This window comes from Arvicola amphibius, chromosome 2, assembly GCF_903992535.2.
Source record: "Arvicola amphibius chromosome 2, mArvAmp1.2, whole genome shotgun sequence".
In the NCBI taxonomy this organism is placed as follows: domain Eukaryota; kingdom Metazoa; phylum Chordata; class Mammalia; order Rodentia; family Cricetidae; genus Arvicola; species Arvicola amphibius.
Window position 1 is genome coordinate 133349231 of NC_052048.2, and position 22059 is coordinate 133371289.

The 22059-nt window shown below is 48.2% G+C and overlaps 1 protein-coding gene across 3 annotated transcripts in view; it reads left to right on the top strand.

The window, feature by feature from the left end:
• Adcy3 (adenylate cyclase 3) overlaps nt 1–22059 on the top strand; it is a 72858-nt gene that overhangs the window by 18414 nt on the left and 32385 nt on the right. For all 3 annotated transcript variants that reach the window (XM_038319573.1, XM_038319574.1, XM_038319575.1), the window contains exon 2: nt 16997–17146. In XM_038319573.1, coding sequence (XP_038175501.1) covers nt 16997–17146 — 150 coding nt within the window. The remainder of the gene's footprint in view (nt 1–16996; nt 17147–22059) is intronic.

Consider the following 22059-nt stretch of genomic DNA (forward strand, 5'->3'; position numbering starts at 1 on the left):
AACAAAATTTCTCCTTCCCTCCCAACTCTCTGGAGAAAGGACCCTGGCCTGCCATGACCTAAGCATCCCCAGGGAAGTGACACAATTTATAGTACTAAGTGTACAAGGGCAAAGTTCACTGCAACCAAGAGCGGCTCCCAGCAAAAACTTGCAGGCGAAAGCCCTTCCGTTCCTGTCTCCACCTCGGTTCCCCCGTGAGAGAGCCACAGGACTCTCATGAACAGGACCTGAGAACAAGCCCAGTATATCGACTCCGGGACCTGCTCCAGGCCCTGCCCCACCGTACAGGCTCACATTCTGGGACAGCCATCAGCTTTACAGCAATAGAAGGGATTAGACTGGGAGTCTCGGGGCTTCTGGCACCATCTGTCTGACCTCCAAAAAATCACTTCTCCCATCTGCTCTCCAGAAAGTGCAGTGGTATTGCAGAGACCCCGTTCTTAGGCATCTCAGGCCAGTTCTCCAGGATGTAGCAGTAATACACCCATGGTCCCCTTTGGCAGCTGGAGAATCCCAGCCCCTCCTCTCTGAAAATCTACTCAAAGTGCAGTTTAGTTCACTCCCATAGAAATATATCTGTGAGGTTCCAAGTTATAAATAAACATAAAATAATCTTGATGATATTGCTGGCATTTGAGTGAGGCCGTCGGCTTACAAGAAGCTTTATTCATTGGCATTACGTGGTCTTTACCATAACGCTCTGAGACCTGACACTGTCATTATTGTCACGTCAAACATAGGGCTGGCACTGTCTCTGACTGACCTCAGAGCTTAGAGACTAATCTGAAGATGAGAGAGACTTAAAGCTACCCGACCAAGATCACAGCACTGGTAATGGCAGGTCTAGCTTTGGATGCAGATGGTCCAGCCCCGTTACTCAGGATGTCCCATGATCCTCTTCACTGCAAAGATGGGGATGTGAACACAGCAAGGTCAAATGGTTTATCCAGGGCTCTGGCACCCACAGAGGGCAGAGTGTGAATTCAGACCTCTTTCCCTGACAGAAACAGCTAAGAAACTGTTTTTAAAAATCTGACCTGGCCTAGTGGCGCACGGCTTTAATCCCAGCACTCGGGAGGCAGAGGCAAATGGATCTGTGAGTTCAAGGCCAGCCTGGTCTACAGAGTGAGTTCCAGGACAGCCAGGGCTACACAGAGAAACCCTGTCTCCAAACAAACAGACAAACAAAAAACAGCAACAACAGAATCAAATGTTGCTGAGGGGAAGAGGATGTCATGGTGAGATGAAATGGATTAATTCATATTGGCAGCACATCAATTTTCCAAGTATAGATTGAATTCAATCCAAATCCATTAAACATTTTCATAGAAATCAGTAAGATGATTATAATGTATATGAATTCATGGATAAGAAAAGCCAAAATATTTTCTAAAGGACATACGATTCTTCATTTTGAGATTAATATAAAGTTATATTAATCAAGACAGTGTATCCTGATTATAGACTCTTATATCAAGGACTTTGGAGAAAGTCCAAAAATAACTCCACATATATAATATAATTATATATAATATATATATATATATATATTCAGCTCATCTGCACTGGAAGTGCATGGTAATTCATTGGGGAAGAGTAGTTTCTTCAAAAATGATGTTAGACAAATCAGTATACACATAAAAAAATATTTTCTCCCTCCCAAATAGAAAAAGTAACTTGAAGGGAATCCTGGTAAGATTTCAGATGTTAGATATCTAGACACCTGTGGCTCTGGCTCTCTCACTCCCCAATCTTCACAAGGGGAGTTGAAAGGAGCTAAAGAGGTTTTTAGGGAGTAGGGGAAAGAGTTTGGCTCAGAAACCACCCCTCATCCTCAGCACCACACTGCCTTCTGTTGTAGACAAGAGAAAGACTTGTTAAGGAATGGTCCGATGGTTAATTAGTGTCTGTAGACCCCAGACAGGTATTGTGGGCTCTGACATGGGCATGTGGCTCCAGTGGCTAATGGTTCTGTCATTAGGGGCTTCCTGGTGAAGATGGGCATGGAGAAGGGACAGCAGCAGAGGCAGGCTCCCAGGACTGGGGTTGGGAATTATAGCTATTAGGGAAGTCTTGATTCCCAGCCATTACATCATGGATATCTGGAGAGTTATAATTGTGCCTGCAAGGCAATGGGGGGAGTGTACGGACCGGAGAGCAGCTGAGACTCTTTTGGAAGACAGCCTGAGGCATCAGTCAAGTCCGCTTTACTAGTCAGGGCTAAGGCCATAGAACCTCTCTTAAATTAATCAAGACAAGCCTTGTTGGTGTGTACCTATAATCCCAGCACTTGAGAGGTGAAGGGGAGTATCAGAAGTTTAAGACCAGCCTGGGCTACATGAAGGTCCTCTCCCCAAACCAAACAATGATGAAAACCCAAAGAACAAAAAAACAATCAAGGTAAATGAGATGGTGGTGGTGATCCCTGGGACCCACAGGGTGGAGGAAGAAGCTCTTAGGTTAATTTCTGTACACACACATGCGTGCACGCATGTGCGTGCACACACTAGATAAATGTCTATAAAATTATAAATATACAAGTAAGTAAGTAAATAGCGGCATGGGCGAGGCCACGCTTGAGTACAGTGGTTCCCCTGCTGTCCAAGGGGTGCTTAGCTCTCACGTGACGATGAGATAGACCAGAGCACTTTGGGTTTGGAAACCATTGCCAGGAACCACTTTAAGCGAGGAGACAAAATTGAAAAACTCAAGGAGACAGGAACGCTGGGAAATGCTAGGCGGGGATGTGTATATAGTGGGCCGGTGGCTGGTGGCCACTGGACCTGTGTCCAGCACAGTCCTGTGCTGGGAGCACAGCCTGGTGATGAGCTCTGACCAGCCTACTCTGAAGTAGGTTCCGTGGTTATTCATGTTTCATACAGAAGGGAGCAGGCTTAAAGGGTGGTGACTGAGGGCCACGGCCAATGGGTGGTGGAGTTGGGGTCCTTCCCTAGCCTGAGTTTGGAGCCATGCTTCTCATTGTAGGGTTACACTCGGTACCAACCAGGGTTCACAGGGGAAGGGCTGCTGGGCCATCTGGTACCTGCAAGAGTTATGGTGTGGGATGCTGTTGTGGTGGCTAAACCCCTTTTCATACCTAAGGACGAGGGTCAACGCTTCTAGAGCGTAATGGTTGCCTCTTTCTTTCTTTTTTTGGAGACAAAGTTTCTCTGTAGCTTTGGAGCCTGTCCTGAAAACTAGCTCTTGCAGACCAGGCTGGTCCTCGAACCAACAGAGACCCGCCTGCCTCTGCTGGGATTAAAGGCGTGCGCTACTTCCGCCCGGCGAGCAAGGGGTTGCACTTTCTACGTGTCGTGGTCAATACGTGCACACATTAGCGGATCTCAAAAGAGCGTATGTTTAAAATATTGGGAACCATTGGAACTTTCAAAGCCTGGTTTTAGAATCTTCAGAGGGCTCCTGTGTTTGAGTTTTCAGGATGAGAAAATTCCACAGTGCAGTCAGTGGCTTGGTGTGGGCAGGATGGGAACAATGGATGCTTCTGGATAGGAGGGAAAAGATCAAAGAGGAGAAAAGGAAGTTGAAAGAGTGAGCAGCATGGCATTGCTGGTGAGGGGTTGCTGTACCAATGGCAGCAGAGCTTGATGCTCTGGGCCATGGACAGCAATCACAGGCACCACATCCTTACTGTCTCCCTAAAGGAGGGCTCATCAGACCAATGATGATTCTTCGAGGATATCACTAAGTCAGCTCCTCTTAAAAAATTTATTTGTATTATTTTAAATTATGCATCTGCATGTATGTATCTGATGTGTGAGTAGGTTGTATGCAGACTGAGTGCAGGTTGTCCTGGAAGCCAGGGGCATTGAGTGTCCCTGGAGCTGGAGTTACCTGTGGTTGTGGAGCTGCCCAACGCGGATGCTTGGGTACCAAACTTGAGTCCTCCATGAGAGAAATACATATTTTTATATCACTGAATCATCTCTTAATTTATTTATTTATTTATTTATTTTATTTATTTATTTATTTAGTATGTATACAATATTCTGTCTGTGTGTATGCCTGCAGGCCAGAAGAGGGCACCAGGACCCCATACAGATGGTTGTGAGCCACCATGTGGTTGCTGGGAATTGAACTCAGGACCTTTGGAAGAGCAGGCAATGCTCTTAACCTCTGAGCCATCTCTCCAGCCCATCTCTTAATTTTTTTTAACACCATGTGGGCCTGTGTGCCAAAGCATAGGCGCAGAGGTCAGAGGGACTGGCGGAGGGCCACTTCCTTCCTCCCATCATGTGAGTTTCTAGGGATCAGCTGTCAGGCTTGGTAGCAAGTGTGTTTTACCCACCAGCTCACCTCACCATCAGCCTCCTTTAAGAAAATTAATAGCTTTTTATTTTATTCCTACAATAATAGTCTTTGTTAAAAGCCACCCAAATACCCAAAACCTATACATGCGTGTTGACCTGTCTTCACACAAGCATTTTTAGAACTTCCTTAGTTTTTCCCCCCATTTAGGGTTTCTAACTACAAAGAAATTATGAGGTTTGATGGCCCCTTCTGTTACAGTTTGATTTTATTTCTTAGTTTAGATTTGCATGGTTTAAGGAACCCAGGCCTCTTAGTACATAGATTACCACTGGTTAAGTCCTATCTGTCTGTCTGTCTGTCTGTCTGTCTGTCTGTCTGCCTGTCTGTCTATCGATCTCTCATCTATCAACCATCATTTGAATTTTATTAATTTGCATACTGAAGGGAATGTCAGCCTGTTGTAATCCATGAGAAGTCACCTAATACATGTTTCTTTCCAAGCTTTGGAACTGTAGTACCTAGAAATGATGAAACAGTTCCCAGAATTCCAGTGTTAATTGCAGTCCAGTACATCACTGGGATCCTCATTTGGAAAACAACAACAAACCCCACTTTGCTGTAGTATGTATTACCCACCTTGTGTAGGGGTTGCGGGTGGGTAGTCATCAGGGAAAGGCAATAATGCAGATTCTCCTGGAACTCAGCAGGCATGAGGGAACCCCTCTTTTTGTTTTCTTGAGTTTTTGAAAAGGGGGTCTCGCTATGTAGCTTGGCCTTGAACTTGAAATCCTGCTGCCCCAGCCCCCCAAGTGCTGGGGTTTTGGGTGTGTGCTACTGCACTTGGCTCTGGAACTCTTGCGTGGGAGGGGGAAGGGGTTTTTGAGACAGGGTTTCTGTGTCTAACAGCCTTGGTTGTCCTGGAGCTACCCTTGAACTCAGAAATCCTCCTGCCTCTGCCTCCCGAGTGCTGGGATTAACCATTCCCTACCAGTGCCTGGTTTGGAACTCCTATTCTTAACCAGCTTCCCTCAGGATAGTGATGTGCTTGCCCCAGAAACTGACTTAGAAAAATAGCAATTGCTAGAATGCTTGCCTTGTATGCGCAAGGCTCTGGGGTTGCTCTCTAGTATCACACAGAAGCGTGTGTGGTGGTACACACCTATAATCTTGGTGCTCGGGTGGTAGAGACATGAGAATCAGGAAGGGCATCCTAATTGGCTGCAGAGTGAGTTTGAAGCCAGGCCCGGTTGCATGAGAGCTGATGTCAAAAGGCCAAGGGAAAGAAAAGGCAAAGAAAAATGGGAACGCAAAGAATAGCAACCAAAGGATTGAGTCAGAAGCAGGGAACTGGAAACATAACCCCAGATGTCCTTAGGAACACGGTGAGAGGTTGTGGGGGAAGGGACTGCTGAGGCCCAGTGGAGGAAATGGGAATGAATCAAGCCCCAAGGAAGAAAGCATGATCAGGAGGGCAGATGCTGCTGCTCTTTGTGGCTGAGTGGGCAGAATGTGTCACTGCCAGGACGTGAGTCTATCTGAACTGCACAGTTTTCTCTGTTAGGGTTCAGATACAAGGGGAGGAGACTTCTGGACCTGTGGAGTCACGGACCATCTCCCTTCAAAATTTGACAGGCTAAGTCCATCTGATGATGGTCTTTCTGGAGTTTAGACATTTCCTTTTGTCTCTAGACTGTGTTCCTCTTTCTCCTGAAGGGCCAGCAAGCCCCTGTCCCCCTGTCTCCCCACCCCTCCCGCCCAGTACTGGGATTATATGTGGCACCAACATGCATGGCATTTTTACTTGGGTTCTGATTTGAACTCAAGTCCTCAGCCTTTTTTTGGCAAGCATTTTCCCAGCTGATTATTTCTCCAGCCCCTGGAACAGTTTCCAGGTTCCTTCCAGTTGGTTCCAGAATGTGAGGAGGGGTCTGTGTTATAAATACAATTGGCATTGCTTAGAAGAAAACTAGAAGCTGGGCAGTGGTGGTGCAGTCTTTTAATCCCAGCACTTGGGAGGCAGAGGAAGGTGGATCTCTTAAGTTTGGGGCCAGCCAGGGCTACACAGAGAAACCCTGTCTCCAAAAAACCAAAACCAAAACCAAACAACAGTAAAGGCCAAGAAGGAGAAGAAGGAGAAGAAAGAAGAAGGGAGAAGACAACAGCGGGAATATGAAGTATGGAACCCTATTCAGACTACTCTCACACATGGTTTACCTTTGCCTTTCTTTCATTTAGTATTGGTCATAAGTTAGGAGTTAGATGGGATTCTTAGCACCCAGAATCCACATATGAAGATTTATTGTTGTTTTCACCGTGTGTAAGAAAACACTATTTTGTGAGTCTAGCCACAGCTAATCTCTGGCCCTTTGCTGATTTAGTCTCCCGCTCCTCAGAATCAATCTCTCCTGTTTACTGCAGCATCTTTACCCTCAGGAGATTCGAGCCCCCTGAGGTCTTTCATCTCTAGGCCCCTGCATGGGGCCTGCCACCCACTGGAAAAGCTCAATAGGTTTAAATTGACCGCTTTTAAAAGAAAGGCCTGAAGCCAAACATGATTAAAGCCTTTTAAAATAGGCTCTGCAAGTGGGATTGGAATTATTGGCTTGGAGACAGAGACCAAGGTTGACTAAAAAATGAGGTTCTATCAATAAGAAAAGACAGAAAGTGCTGTGGCCAGCTGTTTTCTGTTTCTTTGCTGAAGCAACAAGAACAGAGGGCTTTTCTTTGGGTTTGTGCTTCTTTGTCATCTGGGGTAATAGATCTTTTAGAGAATCTGATAAAAGCAATGGATTTGTGCTCTATAAAATTGCAAAATGGCAATCTCTCCCTAGTTTTAGGGACTCACTGATTACCCTAGAACTTAGTCCATATTTGAATGATCAGACCCTGGGGTAGTGTAAGATGCTCAACATCAATGCTTCTTATCTGCAGGAAAGCAAGGAGGTAGACCAGATGGCCTTCTCTGGTTTGCTCACCCTCAACACTGGGGCCTTCTTTGTGAGTATAGTTACCAAGCTACTAATCTTGATACTCAGTAAGATACTGAGTTCATAAACATGAATGAATTCTGTTTTTAGGAACAGGGAGGCATGTTGGAGCTGATCTTAGTCTTGACATAATACAAGTTACATTCCCTGTAGGGGGAGGGGGAAGTGTGCAAGTTCTTGACAAAGCTAAATTTACAGAGTCATCCAGTGTAGACCCTTACTGGCAGGAGGGCTGGGGCAAGTGGGGTTCTAATTAGTTTCACAGAGTCCTGTAGTCTTTCATCTTTTTTGTTTATCTATTTATATCTGTTTTTTTTTTTTTTTTTTTCTGAGGTAGGGTTTTTCTTTGTAGCCCTGGCTGTCCTGGAACTCACTCTGTACACCAGGCTGGCCTTGAACTCACAGAGATCCACCTGACTCTGCCTCCCAAATACTGGGATTAAAGACATGCTGCCACCACAACCATTTGTACAGTTGTTTGTCTTGTAGGAGCCTGGACAGAGCCCATTGTGACTGGGGTAAAGGAATGTGTGGGATCAGCCAGGTCAAAGATAGAAGAGCCTGAAGGTCATGGCCTCCATGTTTTGAGTCTCTGGGGAAGTCACTATGTCAGAGCCTCGTGGTGGTGCCTTTGGGAGTTGGGTAGTGCAACTCTGGCAATGTAGCAGGCCACAAGGGACCTTGTCTAAATGTCAACTTGGATAGCTACTTCATCTAGAAGTCCTTTTAGTTTTTTAAATGACATTAAGTAACTTTCTCTAGAGGCATGCTCAAGATCATAATAATACAGGAAACTTCTGGAAGTCCCTATTGCAGAAACTTGAAGTACCCGGATGGTGAGGTTACCACACAGGGTGTGCTTGAGTCCTGTGTTTTGTTGGCTGTGCTTAAAGAGGACCCCCAGGACATTGTTGGCACTGCAGTTCTGGGACTTTGCCTGAGGACCCACACAGTCACATCAATGTCTACAGACTTTATGTCCCCTTCTAAGCTCCTGGGGAACTCTAGCCCTCACCCAGAATGGAGAACCCCCTCATCTTGGTTAGCAGAGGAGACTGAAATATAGGGATGGGACCTGGGCTCAGGGATGAAGACTAGGTTCCAGTCCCAACATGGCCCAAAACACCATGGTTTCAGAAAACCCCATATCTCTGGTCTCAAGTCAGATCTCCCACCAAATGAATATGGAAGAGTCTGTGATTGTTCCCCCATGGTGTTGGGGCTTTTAGGAAAAAGGAGAGGAGACATGGAGAAGCTCTCAGATATTCCTTCCTTGTTATTAGATCTATGTTACCACCTTCTCTTTTTGGAGGCAAAGAAGGAAAATGTCATAAGAACATATTTTGTGCTGAGCCCTGTGTGAGGTGCTGTTGAATTAATCTCTGGGAAACCTTTTATTTATTTATTCAATTTATTTATTTTTATTTATCCATCCATCAATCTACCTACCTAACTACCTATTATCTATCTATCTATCTATCTATCTATCTATCTATCTATCTATCTATCTATCTATCTATCGATCTATCGTCTGTCTGTCTGTCTGTCTGTCTGTCTGAGACCAGGTTTCTCTGTGTAGTCCTGGCTGTCCTGGAACTCACTCTGTAGACCAGGCTGGCCTTGAACTCAGTGATTTGGCTGCTTCTGCCTCTCCAGTGCTATGCTTAAAGGTGTGCGCCATCATTTCCTACTTGAAATGATTTAGACTGGTCTTCAGGATCGTGGTGCTGATGTGGAGCCAGGTGTGGGAGAGGTGAAGTTTACTGCTCCCAGCTCTATAACCTGCCAGCTCAAGGCTGAGGTCATCTCTTCCTAGCACTCATTGTCTGACTGTGGCCCTGGCCCACTTCCCAGTCAGAGAAACAGCCCAAGTACCCCTACCCTGAAGGAGCTGTCTTAGGAAACAGACGAATGGGTAAGGAAGAAAGGATGAAAGAAGGGGCAGTAGCTGTGTAGTCTTTATTCCCTGCCATTGAGAAGCAGAGGCAGGGGGATCTCTGTGAGTCTGAGGCCAGCCTGGTCTACAGAGTGAGTTCCAGGATAGCCAGGACTATACAGAGAAATCCTGTCTCAAAAAAAAACCCCAAAATCATCAAACAATAAATAAATAGAGAGAAAAAGAGGGAGTGGCGCCTGGGGACAGAAAATGGCCTACAGAGCCATGTGGTGTGGTGGGCAAGGTCTCTAGGAGGAGGGGACATTTAAGTAACAACCTGATTGATGGAAGCCACTATGGGTGTCTCTCCAAGGGTCCAAGGTAATGCTTCCCCAGAGCTGGGAACCCTGCTTGCAGCGCATGGTATAGCCCCAGGCTCTGTGCACTCCCCTTGGGTGAGAGGAGACTGGCAGCCTTGTGAGTTGCCATCTCCTGCTCCCTCCTGCCCTGCAGCTGCTTAGAGACTTTTTTCCAAAACATCCAAGTATGTCTTAACGAAGAGAGGCTCCAGAGCTGCCTAACCCCAGTCACAGAGCATCATCGGTCTCCAGGACGACCCACACCAACACCGGCACAGAGTGTTCTGGAATCTTCAGGCTGCAGTATGCTTCTAAGGCAAGAGAATCAGCAGCCCATCTCCAGGGGACAGCTTCAATTTTAAAACCGTCTTGGAGCAGCCCATTTCCCCGAGGGCTGTTAGAAAAGTTGAAGGCATCTTGATGCATAGACTTCTAAGTGGAAGGGCTCCTCAAGGGACTCCTCTCAAGCCTGCGTGCCGTAAACACTTCCTCAGGCTGCGTGGGCTGGGTGAAGCTGTGCTCTGGGCCCTTACCCACTTGGGAGACTTGTTCGTGTATTCATTGTTTTTATTTTGGCTTCATTTTAAAATATATATTTGTTGATTTGTGTGTGTATGTATGTAGGGTGTGTGTATGTATATAGTGTGTGTGTGTGTGTGTGTGTGTGTGTGTAGTGAGTGACTTTACTGACTAAGCCATCTTGCTGGCCTCATAGCTTTCTTTCCTCTTTCTCTTTTCTGAGACAGGGTCTCATGTCTTCTGCCTCTCCCTCTACAGTGTTAAAAATATACATAGACTGTCTTGTGCTACTACTCCTGGCTAGTCATTCTTTTCCAAATTATTTGATTTTTTTTTTAGAAGAAATTTCCATAGAGTAGCTCCAGAGTCAAGAAATCTTTTTTTTTTTTTTCTTACAGGGGGCTGGGGCGGATGCTGGCTTTTTGTTTTTATGCTAGGTAGGGATGGAAGCCAGGGCTTGTGGTGTGCCAGGCAAGTGTTTTACTACTGAGTTACATCCTAGCTCAAGAAAACAATGTAGTTAGTATAAAAAGACCCAAGGACCTGGTAGCTATGTTGTGGCAACCTCTTGCCACACAGAATAGTCTGCAGGGGACCCCTACAGTGGGACACTTCGCTGTCTTTTGAGTGTGTCTCAACCTGATCTTTTAGGGGCTCCTTCCTCAGATGGCATGCAATGAACTCCATGTGCTGCTGGACCGGGCAGTAAGAAGTCCAGCATCAGCTGTCTGTCTTGTTGGCTGTCCCTGCGACTGTCCCATCTCATCTCTTACCTCACTTACATGGGGAAGGCTTGAGACTTCATGGTATGCAAGCATCAGCGCTCATCCACGGTCCATCCTTTCTTTCTCTTTTTTGACAGGGAATTGTTCCATAGCTCAAGCTGGCCTCAAACTGTCCCCCCTGCCTCAGTCTCCTGAGTGCTAAGACTACAGGACTGTGTCACATGCCTGGCTCCCATCTTTCTTTCATGTCCATGTGTCCATGATCATGTCATCATCGCCTCCCTGGTGGAAGTTACGCACGTGCATGAATGCACGCATGCATGCGCACACTCCAGCCATGCAGACCTTAATCGGTACCTCCCTATATGATGTCTGGGCCTGGTGGCCTGGTAGCCTGGTGTTCTGGGTGGCTCACCAACCACTCGCTCTAGTAGTCTTAGCCTCTAGCATCAGCCTGGGTCTTCCTCCTTTCAGTTCTCAGGAAGGGTGGGTTGGGGAAGCCGGGAATGTTAGTGAGGCTCAAGCAGCAAGCTGTGTCTTGGGGTAGCAGGGTCGATGATCATTTCTGTGCTGTTCGCTGACTGGATGGTAAATATCAGCATGGTCTGTCCCCATTCAACAACTCCTGGCTTCCTGATCACCTAGTGCTGACGGGACCAGGTGGGCCAAGAATAGGACAGAAAGTGCTTGACTTCCCATCTATCCCATGGGTGGAGAGACTGTAGTTGCAAGCATGCCTTCCAACTCTGTGGGATATTCTGTGAGCAGTGAAAGTTTCAGAGTGGATGGGAGGCCTGAGCAGGGTCTTCAGGGTAGACAAGGAGCTGATTGGGTAGTCTGGGTGTGGGTAGGGTGAGGTGGAGGCTGCTGCATTCCCTGATGGCTGCAGGATGCAGGCTGCTCCAGTGATGGCTGCAGGATGCAGGCTGCTCCAGTGATGGCTGCAGGATGCAGGCTGCTCCAGTGATGGCTGCAGGATGCAGGGCTGCTCTAGAGGGAGGAGAGCAAATTCTGAGAAAGGAAGCTCCTAGACTCGTGAGTCTGAAGGCCTCATTTTGAAAAAGCAATTTTACACAGTGACTCAGTCCATTTTGGATCTCTACTGGGGTTCAAGTTTTCCCTAAAGGCTGCACGCCTCCCCTATAGTTCTCAAAGTACAATGAGAGGCAGTGCCCACAGAGGTGTTTTAGAGTAGAGCCTGCTTGCTGCTGATGGTCATGTCCTTGCTCAGCCACACCTGCCTGGCCTTCTCCCACTTGACAGTGGTCCTGGGAGACAGGGACACATAATAGTCACCTGTCCTCCTGGCCAGCATCGTGCTGGCTCGCTGTCAGAGTGAAAGTTACTCTTTCCTCAAGCATGTCTTGAGGGATACACCCCATCTTCTCTAAGCAAGACAGTCTTACACTGTAGATATGAAAGAGCAACCTCTGTGTTTCATACCTTGGGAGACAGTGACTTCTGCTGTGTTTGGAAACCGAGGGACATCTTCAGACATATGTCTTTGTGTGGGCTGAAATGTATGCAGCCTGTAAGTGAGGACACAGAAAAAAGCCACCGATATGGCTGCTCCAGGATTTAGGCAGGAGGAGGTTTTTATTGTAGATGAGAGAGAGGGAAGCATCTAGAAATGTCCAGAGTAGAGAGGAGATGAAGCAGAGTGGGCATGACCAGGGGCATCTGCAAGAGAAGTGAGCATAGCAGAGAAGAACAAGGAAGAGAATCGTGTGGGGCTGGGGGAGCCTTGCTGGTATAGAGAGAATAAAGGTGTGTCTGGAAGGACAGAAACCTGTGAACTACCACCGCCTGGGAGCTAGCACAGTAGAGGAGGAGAGGGAGAGGTGAGGAGGGCCAGGAGGCCAGCGTGGGCTTTGCTATGCAGCCACAGGTATATGTCAAGGGAAGTAGCCCTTTCTGGCAGGCAGAGACCCATTTTACAGGTTTCTGAGAAGTGCTGGCTGTCGGCTTTTAGCAATCCTTCTATAGTCCAGCTTGAGCTGAGCCAAGGCTGTCATTTCTTTTGGAATCTTGGGGAATTGCAGTGTCCTTTGGAACTGACATAGCCTACACTCCTGCGTGTTAGGACTGAGATCTTTGTGACGGGTTTAGTTTAAAACTTATCTGATGTCCTTTCTGGGAAAAGACGGGGGTTCTGCATATAAACTGAGTGCTTCAGGGTGGCCTTTTGAACCCAGAGTAAGCCACGTGTGGGAGGAGGTGGTGTGTTTTGGTTTGGGGACCTTGCTTCGTTGTGCTTCTTTCTGTCCTCAAGGGGCGGGGCACACAGTAAAAGAGCTGACGCGACCGCTCCAGGACACGGCTAAGGTTGCTATCGTAGGTGTGAGAGAAGGAAGCAGCATGAACATAGCCAGGGCAAGGCAAGGAGATCAGCTGGAGAGAGTAGCGGAGAAAGCAAGAGATAGAGAATAGAACATACATGCACATGCGTGCACACACACACAGTCATAGGAAGAGAGCGGACAGCAAGAGGTAGAGTACTGAGAATGAAAGCAGAGAATAGTGTGACTAGCTGGACTATAAGGAGTAGCTGAGGGGAGAGAAGCCCATGAGCTAGAGGGAGCTTAGGGTGGGGGGGGGGGATGAGAAAGGGCTAGGATGCTAGCATGGACTATGCAATGCATAACCGGTACTTGTACTGAGGGGGTCTGGAGGCTGTCCTGGACTTTGATGTACTGAAAGCTGCCACTGGTAGCCATATGTCCGTTCTGCCAGAACAGGAGAAATGACTCCTTTTAGCAGATGGAGGCCAGTTTCACAAGTTCCTGAGAAATGCTAGCTTTTATTTGATGGCCAGAAATCCTATAGTTCATCCTTTTTTTTGTTTCTTTTTGTTTTTTGTTTTTTTTGTTTGTTTGTTTGTTTTTCGAGACAGGGTTTCCCTGTAGTTTCTAGAGCCTGTCCTGGAACTAGCTCTTGTAGACCAGGCTGGCTTCGAACTCAGAGATCCGCCTGCCTCTGCCTCCCGAGTGCTGGGATTAAAGGCGTGCGCCACCACCGCCCGGCCCTATAGTTCATCTTAAACTCAAGTTTGGAGATACGGAGTCTAAAGATTTGGAGTTTTCTTTGGACAACGCTTGCTCCTATAAAATCAGAGCAATGTCCCAATCACCTCAGCAGGGACTGGAACTGAGAGGAGGCTGAGGAAGTGTGTCCCTGTGTCTAAGAGTAGATGTACTGTTGACACAGTGGGGAAACCAAAGCCCTGTTGCCCTGGCTTGCTCACTCGGCGCATCTTCTGGGTCCTCTGAGGGACCATGGAGTGATGTACCGGGAGCCCTCTTCACCATCATCAGGGCTCCACCTGTGCACGCCCGAACCTTCTTCCCTCAAGGCCAGCTTCTGCTTCCCTGGATTATTCGAGGTTTCCTTGGCTTGGCAGCGTTGGCCTGCTGGATTCGTGCCCTGGATGTGGGGGCCGAGTTGGCCTCCGTGAGACCTTGGCTGAGCTTCCCGGCACTCATCATTTAGGTCAGAGACTGCCAAGCTCCTTTCAGGCCCCGTAGCCATAGCAAGGGAGGGCATGGGCTGGGCTAGAACAGCTGGGTTTGGGCAAGTGAAGAAGACTGAAGGCTTAAGAAACTCAAAGCCTAGGTTCTAAAATTGTTAGAAATAGGTAAGTCCCCAGGGCGTGGAACGTGGAGTTTCTTGGCATTCCTGGTTCCTGCAAACCCTCTTCCTTACAGAGAGCCTTTTTGGAGCCAGTGAGCTTCAAATACTGATTGGGGAAAGGGTGAGGCAGCTGTGACTGTGGGCTCAGGGTTGGAGACCGATGACACCCTGAGAGCCACTCACCTCTCCATCTCTCTGCTCCTGACCCAAATCTTCCCCTGGCCCAGCTGCTGCCTTCGGAAGTGAGGCTAATAAAGACCAGGCGGTGTCCCTCAAGGCTGGGCTCAGGACAGCTCACATGGCCTCAGAGCTGGATAGTGAGGGTGGGGCGTAAGCCCAGGGTGACCCCAAGCTGGTGTCCTACTGTATATACCTTTATTTTAGAATATATACAGATCATTGAGGTGCACTGTCTGTCCTGAGAAGAGTGTCATCAGGCATGAACCTGCATCTACATCCCTTGAGTTAAAGTCTTGGGGGGGGGGTCATAGTTTTGTTTGCTTGGGCCACCACCCCAGATAACGTGTCTTTTTCATCCATCCCTATGAGATGGCCGAGCAGGAAGGCAGGGCCTGCCCATGTAGGGGGACAGGATAATGTCGAGGTTTAGCTCCAGCTAGTTAGCCAGGGATAAATGTACGCGTGCCTTCTCCAGAGTCCTTTCCTGGTTGAGCCCTCAGTTTGGGGACACTGAGGGTCAAAGTGGTTACCTAGCTGTATGTGTCCTAGTTGCATGCTACTGCCATGTGCAGCATCTTTCCTTGAGCCTGGCACACACAGGAAGCATAGGATGCCAGCCTGACCCTGTCATCCAGTCTTGCCAGTTCATGGCTCTGTGAGCCTGGGGGTATGGGCAGAAGCCAAGGGCAGGAAGATGGCCTTTGGGCGGGTGGAGATTCTTGGGCATCATCCTAGACTGACTTTGAGACCTAACAGGGTCCATATGGTTGACTGCATTCACTGGACCCAACTCCAGAGATTTTCAGATGGTCAGGCTGATGTTCCACCGAGTCTGGCTGCTTAGATGTTGGGATCGGTCAAGAGAGCAGATAGTATAGGGATATTGCTAAAGACATTGACCCCAGGTAGTGACAGCTGCAGCTGCCTAGGCCCAAGATTGACACAGATCTAGATGGTAGAACCAGCCACCCGGGAGCTCAGAAATCTACCTACAGTGACTTCTGATTGGCCGAAACACATTCCACCTCCGAAGTCATCATTATTCAGTAGCTATGTGGTGGGGCTTCCCATGGACTCAACACTGCCAACCATCTGTGCCCCCAGACCCAGGAACATCCATCCTGTGGGGTGTGGTGGTGGTAAATCCCAGGGTGCTGATGATTCAACAAAAAACAGCTCAGAGAGGGTGTGGCATAACCAGGAGACCCAGAAAGTGAATCAGAACTCATCTCCTTATCCATCCACTGAAGCATCGATGTAAAATCCTTCACCATAATTTTCCCTGACCCCAGACTCCACCATGCACAACATTGGGCCAGTCTTCTCTCCTTGGAGAACCAGAAATGAAACTCCTAATTTCCCTTCCTGCTTTTCAACTCTAAGCTTGTGTGAGGGATAGCCACACTACCTCTATGGGTGGTGACTGCCCCCTGCCCCGCGCTTTCCTGCAGGACCTCAGGAACTCGGACTGGGAGAGAAAAATGGCTTCATGAAGGTGTGTGGGAGTGGGGTGGGGAGAGGCTGGAGAGGGGGCTTATTGGGTAAGAGCACTGACTTCTCCTGAAGAGGACCTATGCTCAATCCCCAGCACCCACAAGGTGGCTCACAAGCATCTGGAACTCCAGTTCTGGTGGATCCGATGCCCTCTTCTGGCATCCTTAGGCACCAAACATGCACATGGTGCACAGATATATGTGTAGGCAAAACACTCATATACATAAAATGAAAATAAATTAATAAACCCTTAAAAAAATTGTGGCACTGGCTCCAGAGAAACAGGTCGAGCTGGACCAGGCGACAGTGTTGTCTGAGAAGGCTCACTCAGGCCAGCAGACTTTCAGACCAACAGGGAATTAGTACCTGGCCCCACCACTTCAGGTATCCACCAAAGCTCAGAACCAGCAGCTGCTAACATCAGGAGCCATGTCTGATGGGGACATTCAGGTCCGTAGTCAAGGCTCCCTCCAGCAGGAAGCTACTGGCTCTGTAAATCCAGCAGCCTTTTAGGCATGACTGGGGACTAGGTCACCTAGGAGAGTCTGTAGGGTATCAGATGGGGCAAACACTTGACAGCCAAGGTCTTGCATTGGTGCTGGGCTTACAGGCAGTGGGCTAGTACTGACAGAACCTAGTAAGCTGGGGCTCTTTACATGCCGGTTTAACAACTGAGTAGCCAAGGGTCGCTCGACCTCTTGGCGAGGGCTTGATGGTGGGATGATATAGGAGAGCAACAACTGCCTTTTACCAGGCCTTGCAAACTTTCATCCAAGCCTTGTGGCCTGTAAGTTTCTGGCATGGAGCCATATCTTGCCGATGGTGGTTTATAGGGTAGGGTCCACTCAGAGGCCTCTGGCGTCAATCCCTGTCAGCCCTTACCTCCCTGTCCCTGTCCCTGCTTCCCTGAAGGTGTATATTCATCAGTCCTGTTCTCTCCTCCTCCTCCACATGTAGATCCTGGCCAACGTCTTCCTTTACCTGTGTGCCATCATTGTGGGCATCATGTCCTACTACATGGCAGACCGCAAGCATCGCAAGGCCTTCCTGGAAGCCCGCCAGTCGCTGGAGGTGAAGATGAACCTGGAGGAGCAGAGCCAGCAGCAGGTGGGATTCAGGGCTTGGCGGGGACCCTGAGGGAGTGGTGGGCCTTGGGCCTGGAGCTTGCGCTAAGAGTGGGTAAGGAGAGGGGCCTGCTGGTGCTGTGGGCTCGGGCAGCCATGCCGCCTCTCAGCTCCTCTCCCTCCCTCGGTGTAAGTCACTTCGGAAGCAGCAGCAGCAGCAGCAGCAGCAGCAGCAGCCTGGTCCCTGGGGCCCCTCCTGTTTATCTTTCTCCATCTGGAGGAGGGCCTGCTTGTCTCCCTTCTCTGTTTATTGGCCGTGCTCCAGCCTAATCCGCACAGAATGGTCCTCCCAGTTCCCATGTGACTCAGCCTTCTAAATGGGCTTTGGTCTGGATTCATCTCAAACACGTCTTAAGAGGTCTCTAGAAATGACATCCACCAATGTCCTGTAGGTTTGTCTCCCTTCCTCGAAACTGAGGCTGACTCTCCACCCTGGGTAACATGCCATGTTTGTGGGGTGTGTGTGGGGGGGGGAAGGGGCTGCTTACAGCTTTACAGAAGCTTCTAGATTCTGCCACCGAGGCCAAAGGGCCTTTAGTTTTAGGGACTGCTAACTAAGCTTCTGCTCTCAGCCTCACTCATATGCGCTAAACCAGTGGTTCTCAACCTGTGATTCATAATGGTAGCAAAATTTCAGTGATGAAGTAGCAATGAAAATAATTTTTATGGTCGGGGGTCACCATAACATGAGGAACTGTATTAAAGAGTTGCAGCCTTAGTAAGGTTGAGAACCACTGCTCTAGACAGCGGTATTTGAAGGCACAAGTAGTCACTTAGCAGATGTGTGTCCTCTCCCCTGGGGTACATGTCCTCTGTTTACCAGAGAGATCTAGAAGCTTCCTAGTTAGGCCTTGGAGTCATCTTTTTCAGAAAGCAGGGTTTATAGGGAGAATTTCCCTTGCCTCTGGTGATAAAGGTTCATGATTTGTGGCTCATGGTGTTCACAGGGACTTGCTGTGGCCTGGCTGTATTTATAGAATTTCCCCTGCATGGCTCTATAAGGACGCTGTGTGTCTGATCTCTTATGCCATGGTGGCAGCATTCCAGAGTTACCGCTGCGCTAGCCTGAAGTTCTTTCATCTCTGAGCCTTGCTTCCCTCATTTGCAGAGGTGTGGATCCTTGCAGGATCTCCAGAGGGTCAACTGAGAAGCACTTTGTTGAGAAGTGCTTTGTAACCTGTGAACTTGGGGCCGGCCATGGCAGCTTTAGGTTCTTCTCCCTAGGTCCACACGCTACTGGGCAGGGTCAGCGCAGACAGCCTGGGAACTGGCAGAAAGGGCCTTCTTGGTGCACCAGAAATCTGGGACACTGTGAAGCAGCGTGCAGGTGCTGGCAGCCTGCTGTGCGTGAGCCAGCACTACCCTCTACTGCCCGCCCACTCGTGCTAGCCAGGTGGACCTTGGCCCCCTGCATGGGAGCTGCAGGTGAGGCAGACAGGAGGGTCAGGGCAGTATGTAGCTGTGAGTATCCATTATGTGGGCTAAGTTTAGCCTGGCTGGATCCTGAGTGAACATTCATTCATTCATTCATTTTTGTTTTACGTTCTTGAGTGGTTTGTCTGTGTACCATGTGCATGCAGGGCTCAGAGTCCAGAAGAGGGTGTTGGATTCCCTTGAACTGGAGTTGCAGATGGTTGTGAGCCCCTGGTGCATGTTGGGAGTAACTTGGGTGGGCTGCAGGAGCGGCTGGTACTCTTAAACGCATAGCCACCTCTCCAGCCCCATTCCTCAGCTTCCCGAGGCCTCCCCTGAGGGATTGTTTTAGGGGTAACCGGTACTCTGGTGTCATTTGCATGCCAGACTCGTGCAGTAATTGGAGAAGTGTACTCTCTTTCTGCCATCCACATAGTGCCCAGATGTTCAGAGTTCACTAGGGGAGTTCTGTACACTAGGATGGGGGAAAATCAACTTCTGTCCCAGAGAACGGGTGGTCAGAGTTTATATTGTTTTTTTGTTTGTTTTGTTTGTTTTGTTTTGTTTTTGATAACTTTTGAAGAACCCACTCCAGAAACTTGTTCAGTTTGTCTAAATTTTCAAAGTTCTGACCCAGTGCTCATTTCTCTTACTGCTTATCATCTGTGAGAGTCACTGACCTTTTTGACTGCTGGTAACTTGTGCTTCACCTCTTCATGTTCTCCTCATTTGCCTCATTGAGGTGGAGTCTCGGGTTTCGTCTCAGCAGTGAGCCACCTTATATTTTTGATGCTCTTTGTACATTTCTTGTATATAATTCCTTAATTTATACTTTAAAAAAACTTTATCTTTTGGTGGTGGTGGTGCAGGCATTTAATCCCAGCCTTCAGGAGGCAGAGGCAGGCGGATCTCTGTGAGTTTGAGGCCAGCCTGGTCTACAGAGTGAGTTCCAGGACAGCCAGGACTATACAAAGAAAGCCTGTCTCGAAAAATCAGGAAATAAAAGCAAAAAGCAACAAACAAACAAACTCTAAACAATAACAACAAAATCCTTTCTTGTTTTCTTCTTTCTGTTTTCTTTCTTTGATTTCCTTTGTGTCCTTGTTGTCTTCTAGGTATATAATCTTGAGGAATAAATTTTGATATGTTTTTTTAAAATGTACTTTAAAAAATTTTTGTTTTTTGAGACAGGGTCTCTCTCCGTAGTCCTGGATATCTTGGGCCTCACTCTGTAGACCAGGCTGGCCTCAAACTCACAGAGATCTTCCTGCCTCTGCCTCCTGAGTGCTGGGATTAAAGGTGTATAACACCACCTCCCGGTGTCTTTCTGTTTTTTGTTATTTTTTTTTTTAAGACAGGGCTTCTCTGTGTGACAGTTCTAGTTGTCCTGGAACTAGCTCTTGTAGACCAGGCTGACCTTGAACTCACAGATCTGCCTGCCTCTGCCTTTTGAGTGCCGGGATTAAAGATGTGCGCCACCACCGCCCAGCTGTCTTTCTGCTTTTTAATTACAGAGTCTCACTGTGTAGCTGGCCTAGAGCTAGTGACAATCCTGCCTCTGTCCCCTGAACACTGGGATTATAGGAGTGCTGTCTACCATGCTGATGTCCCTGTACCCTGAACACTGGGACTATAGGGGTGCTGTCTACCATGCCTGATGTCCCCTGTCCCCCGTCCCCCGAGCACTGGGATTACAGGTGTGCTCTCTACCATGCTGATGTCCCTGTCCCTGAACAATGGGACTATAGGTGTGCTGTCTGCCACGCTGATGTCCCTGTCCCCGCGCATCCTTGTTTTTCCTCCTGTGCTTCAGAGTATTCGTGCTGCCCTCATTTCAGGTTTCTACTCTTTTCTTCTCTGCCTCTGCCAGTTTGTGTAGTTAGTCACCTACGATGCCAGGAACGATGGCGTTTATTAATTCCTTTAATAATGTTTCTCATGATACATTACGGTGCACATCTTTCGCGTTTATAATTCTTAAAAGAATAATTGCAGATAGTGACGCAGACTCTTCAGTGTGAAGGTCTGAGGAAGCAGCAGACGCCCTGGCATTCGATGGCAGCGATCCTATTCGGCACTCCTAGATTAGGTCCCCCGAAGCCACGTATTTATACAGTCAACTTCAGCATTTCCAGATATAAAGCAGCTTCAGTGCTGCCCCTGAGATGAACGTCTCTTAAAACATACAGCTTTCAGGTGCAGTTTTGATGGCTGAAGTCTTACGTGTTTGCTTTTGAGGTAAGTTCTCTCATATCCCAGGCTACCTGGAACTTGTAGCCTTGAACCTCTGGCCCTCCTCCCTTTGCCTCCTGTGTGCTGGGATTATAAGCATGCACTTTCACACTCATTTAGTACTGGTCCTTCCTGACGACCTTCTTCACCGTCTTGCTCCCTTTGTAAACACGAGCTCTGTCTCTGGTAGTTCACAGAAGCCTCACTCTGTCCCTGACTTCATCTGGAGTCTGGGTGAGAATGTATTAAATGCTCACGTCTTTTTGCTCAAGTCCTGGCATCTTTGCTCCCCCCTCTAAGTTTTTCATAAAAATGTTTTGTGTAAGGGCTGGGCTTTCTTTATAGAGCATGTGTATATGTGTTGCATACATGTATGTGTGCCTGCGTGTGTGCATATGGGGGTCAGAGGAAGATGTCAGAGTTCTCTGCCTTATTCTGTTGAGATAAAGTCTCCCATGAAACCCTAAATTCTCTGTTTGGGTTAGGCTGGCTCGCCAGTAAGCTCCCAGCATTCCCCAGTCTACCCCGCTGGGTACAGGCAGCCATGGCCGAGCCTGGCTTTTCCATGTGTGCCAATCATTCAGGTCCATGTTCTTAAGCTTGCACATGAGGTGTCCTGCTCCCCTGAGCTGTGTCTCCAGCCTCTGGGTTTCCTTTTCCAGCCTTAATAAAAGTGGTACTCATGGCCACAATGGCAGGTAAATGTACTCGGTGTAGCTCTATTCTGTATCTTAGAACACGTACACTAAGATCCTGCCAGTCATATCTGTATCTTAGAACACTTACGCTAAGATTCTGTCAGCCATAGTGTCTGGAAGAGGGAGGGTCTATTTCTCTTGATTTTTGGCCCTGTCTCCTGGTATTTATTTTTTATTTTTTTTACTAAGTGCTAGGTACTGTGTATGGGAGGTTGAAGTGACTATGAAAGATACTGTGCCTCCTCAGAAAAATTTGTTTTTTGTTACTTTTCCCACGGTAGACATCTGTGTTTGGCACAGATCCTGTTGGTCCAGTGTGGGGGAGAAGATGACTTAAGGCTGAACAGTTCCAGCGGAGGTCTACTTCTACCCTGTGCTCTTAGGAGGCAGGCCCTCATCTTAGGGGGCGGGGCTTGAGCGCCCTAGACTGCGAGACTGCTGCAGACATGGTCTTCTGTCTGTATCTTCTTTTCTGGCAGCTTCCGTTGGGATGCTGTGTCCCGCCCCTCCCACCCTTATGCACCCAAGTGGAAGAGAATACTGGACGTCAGGC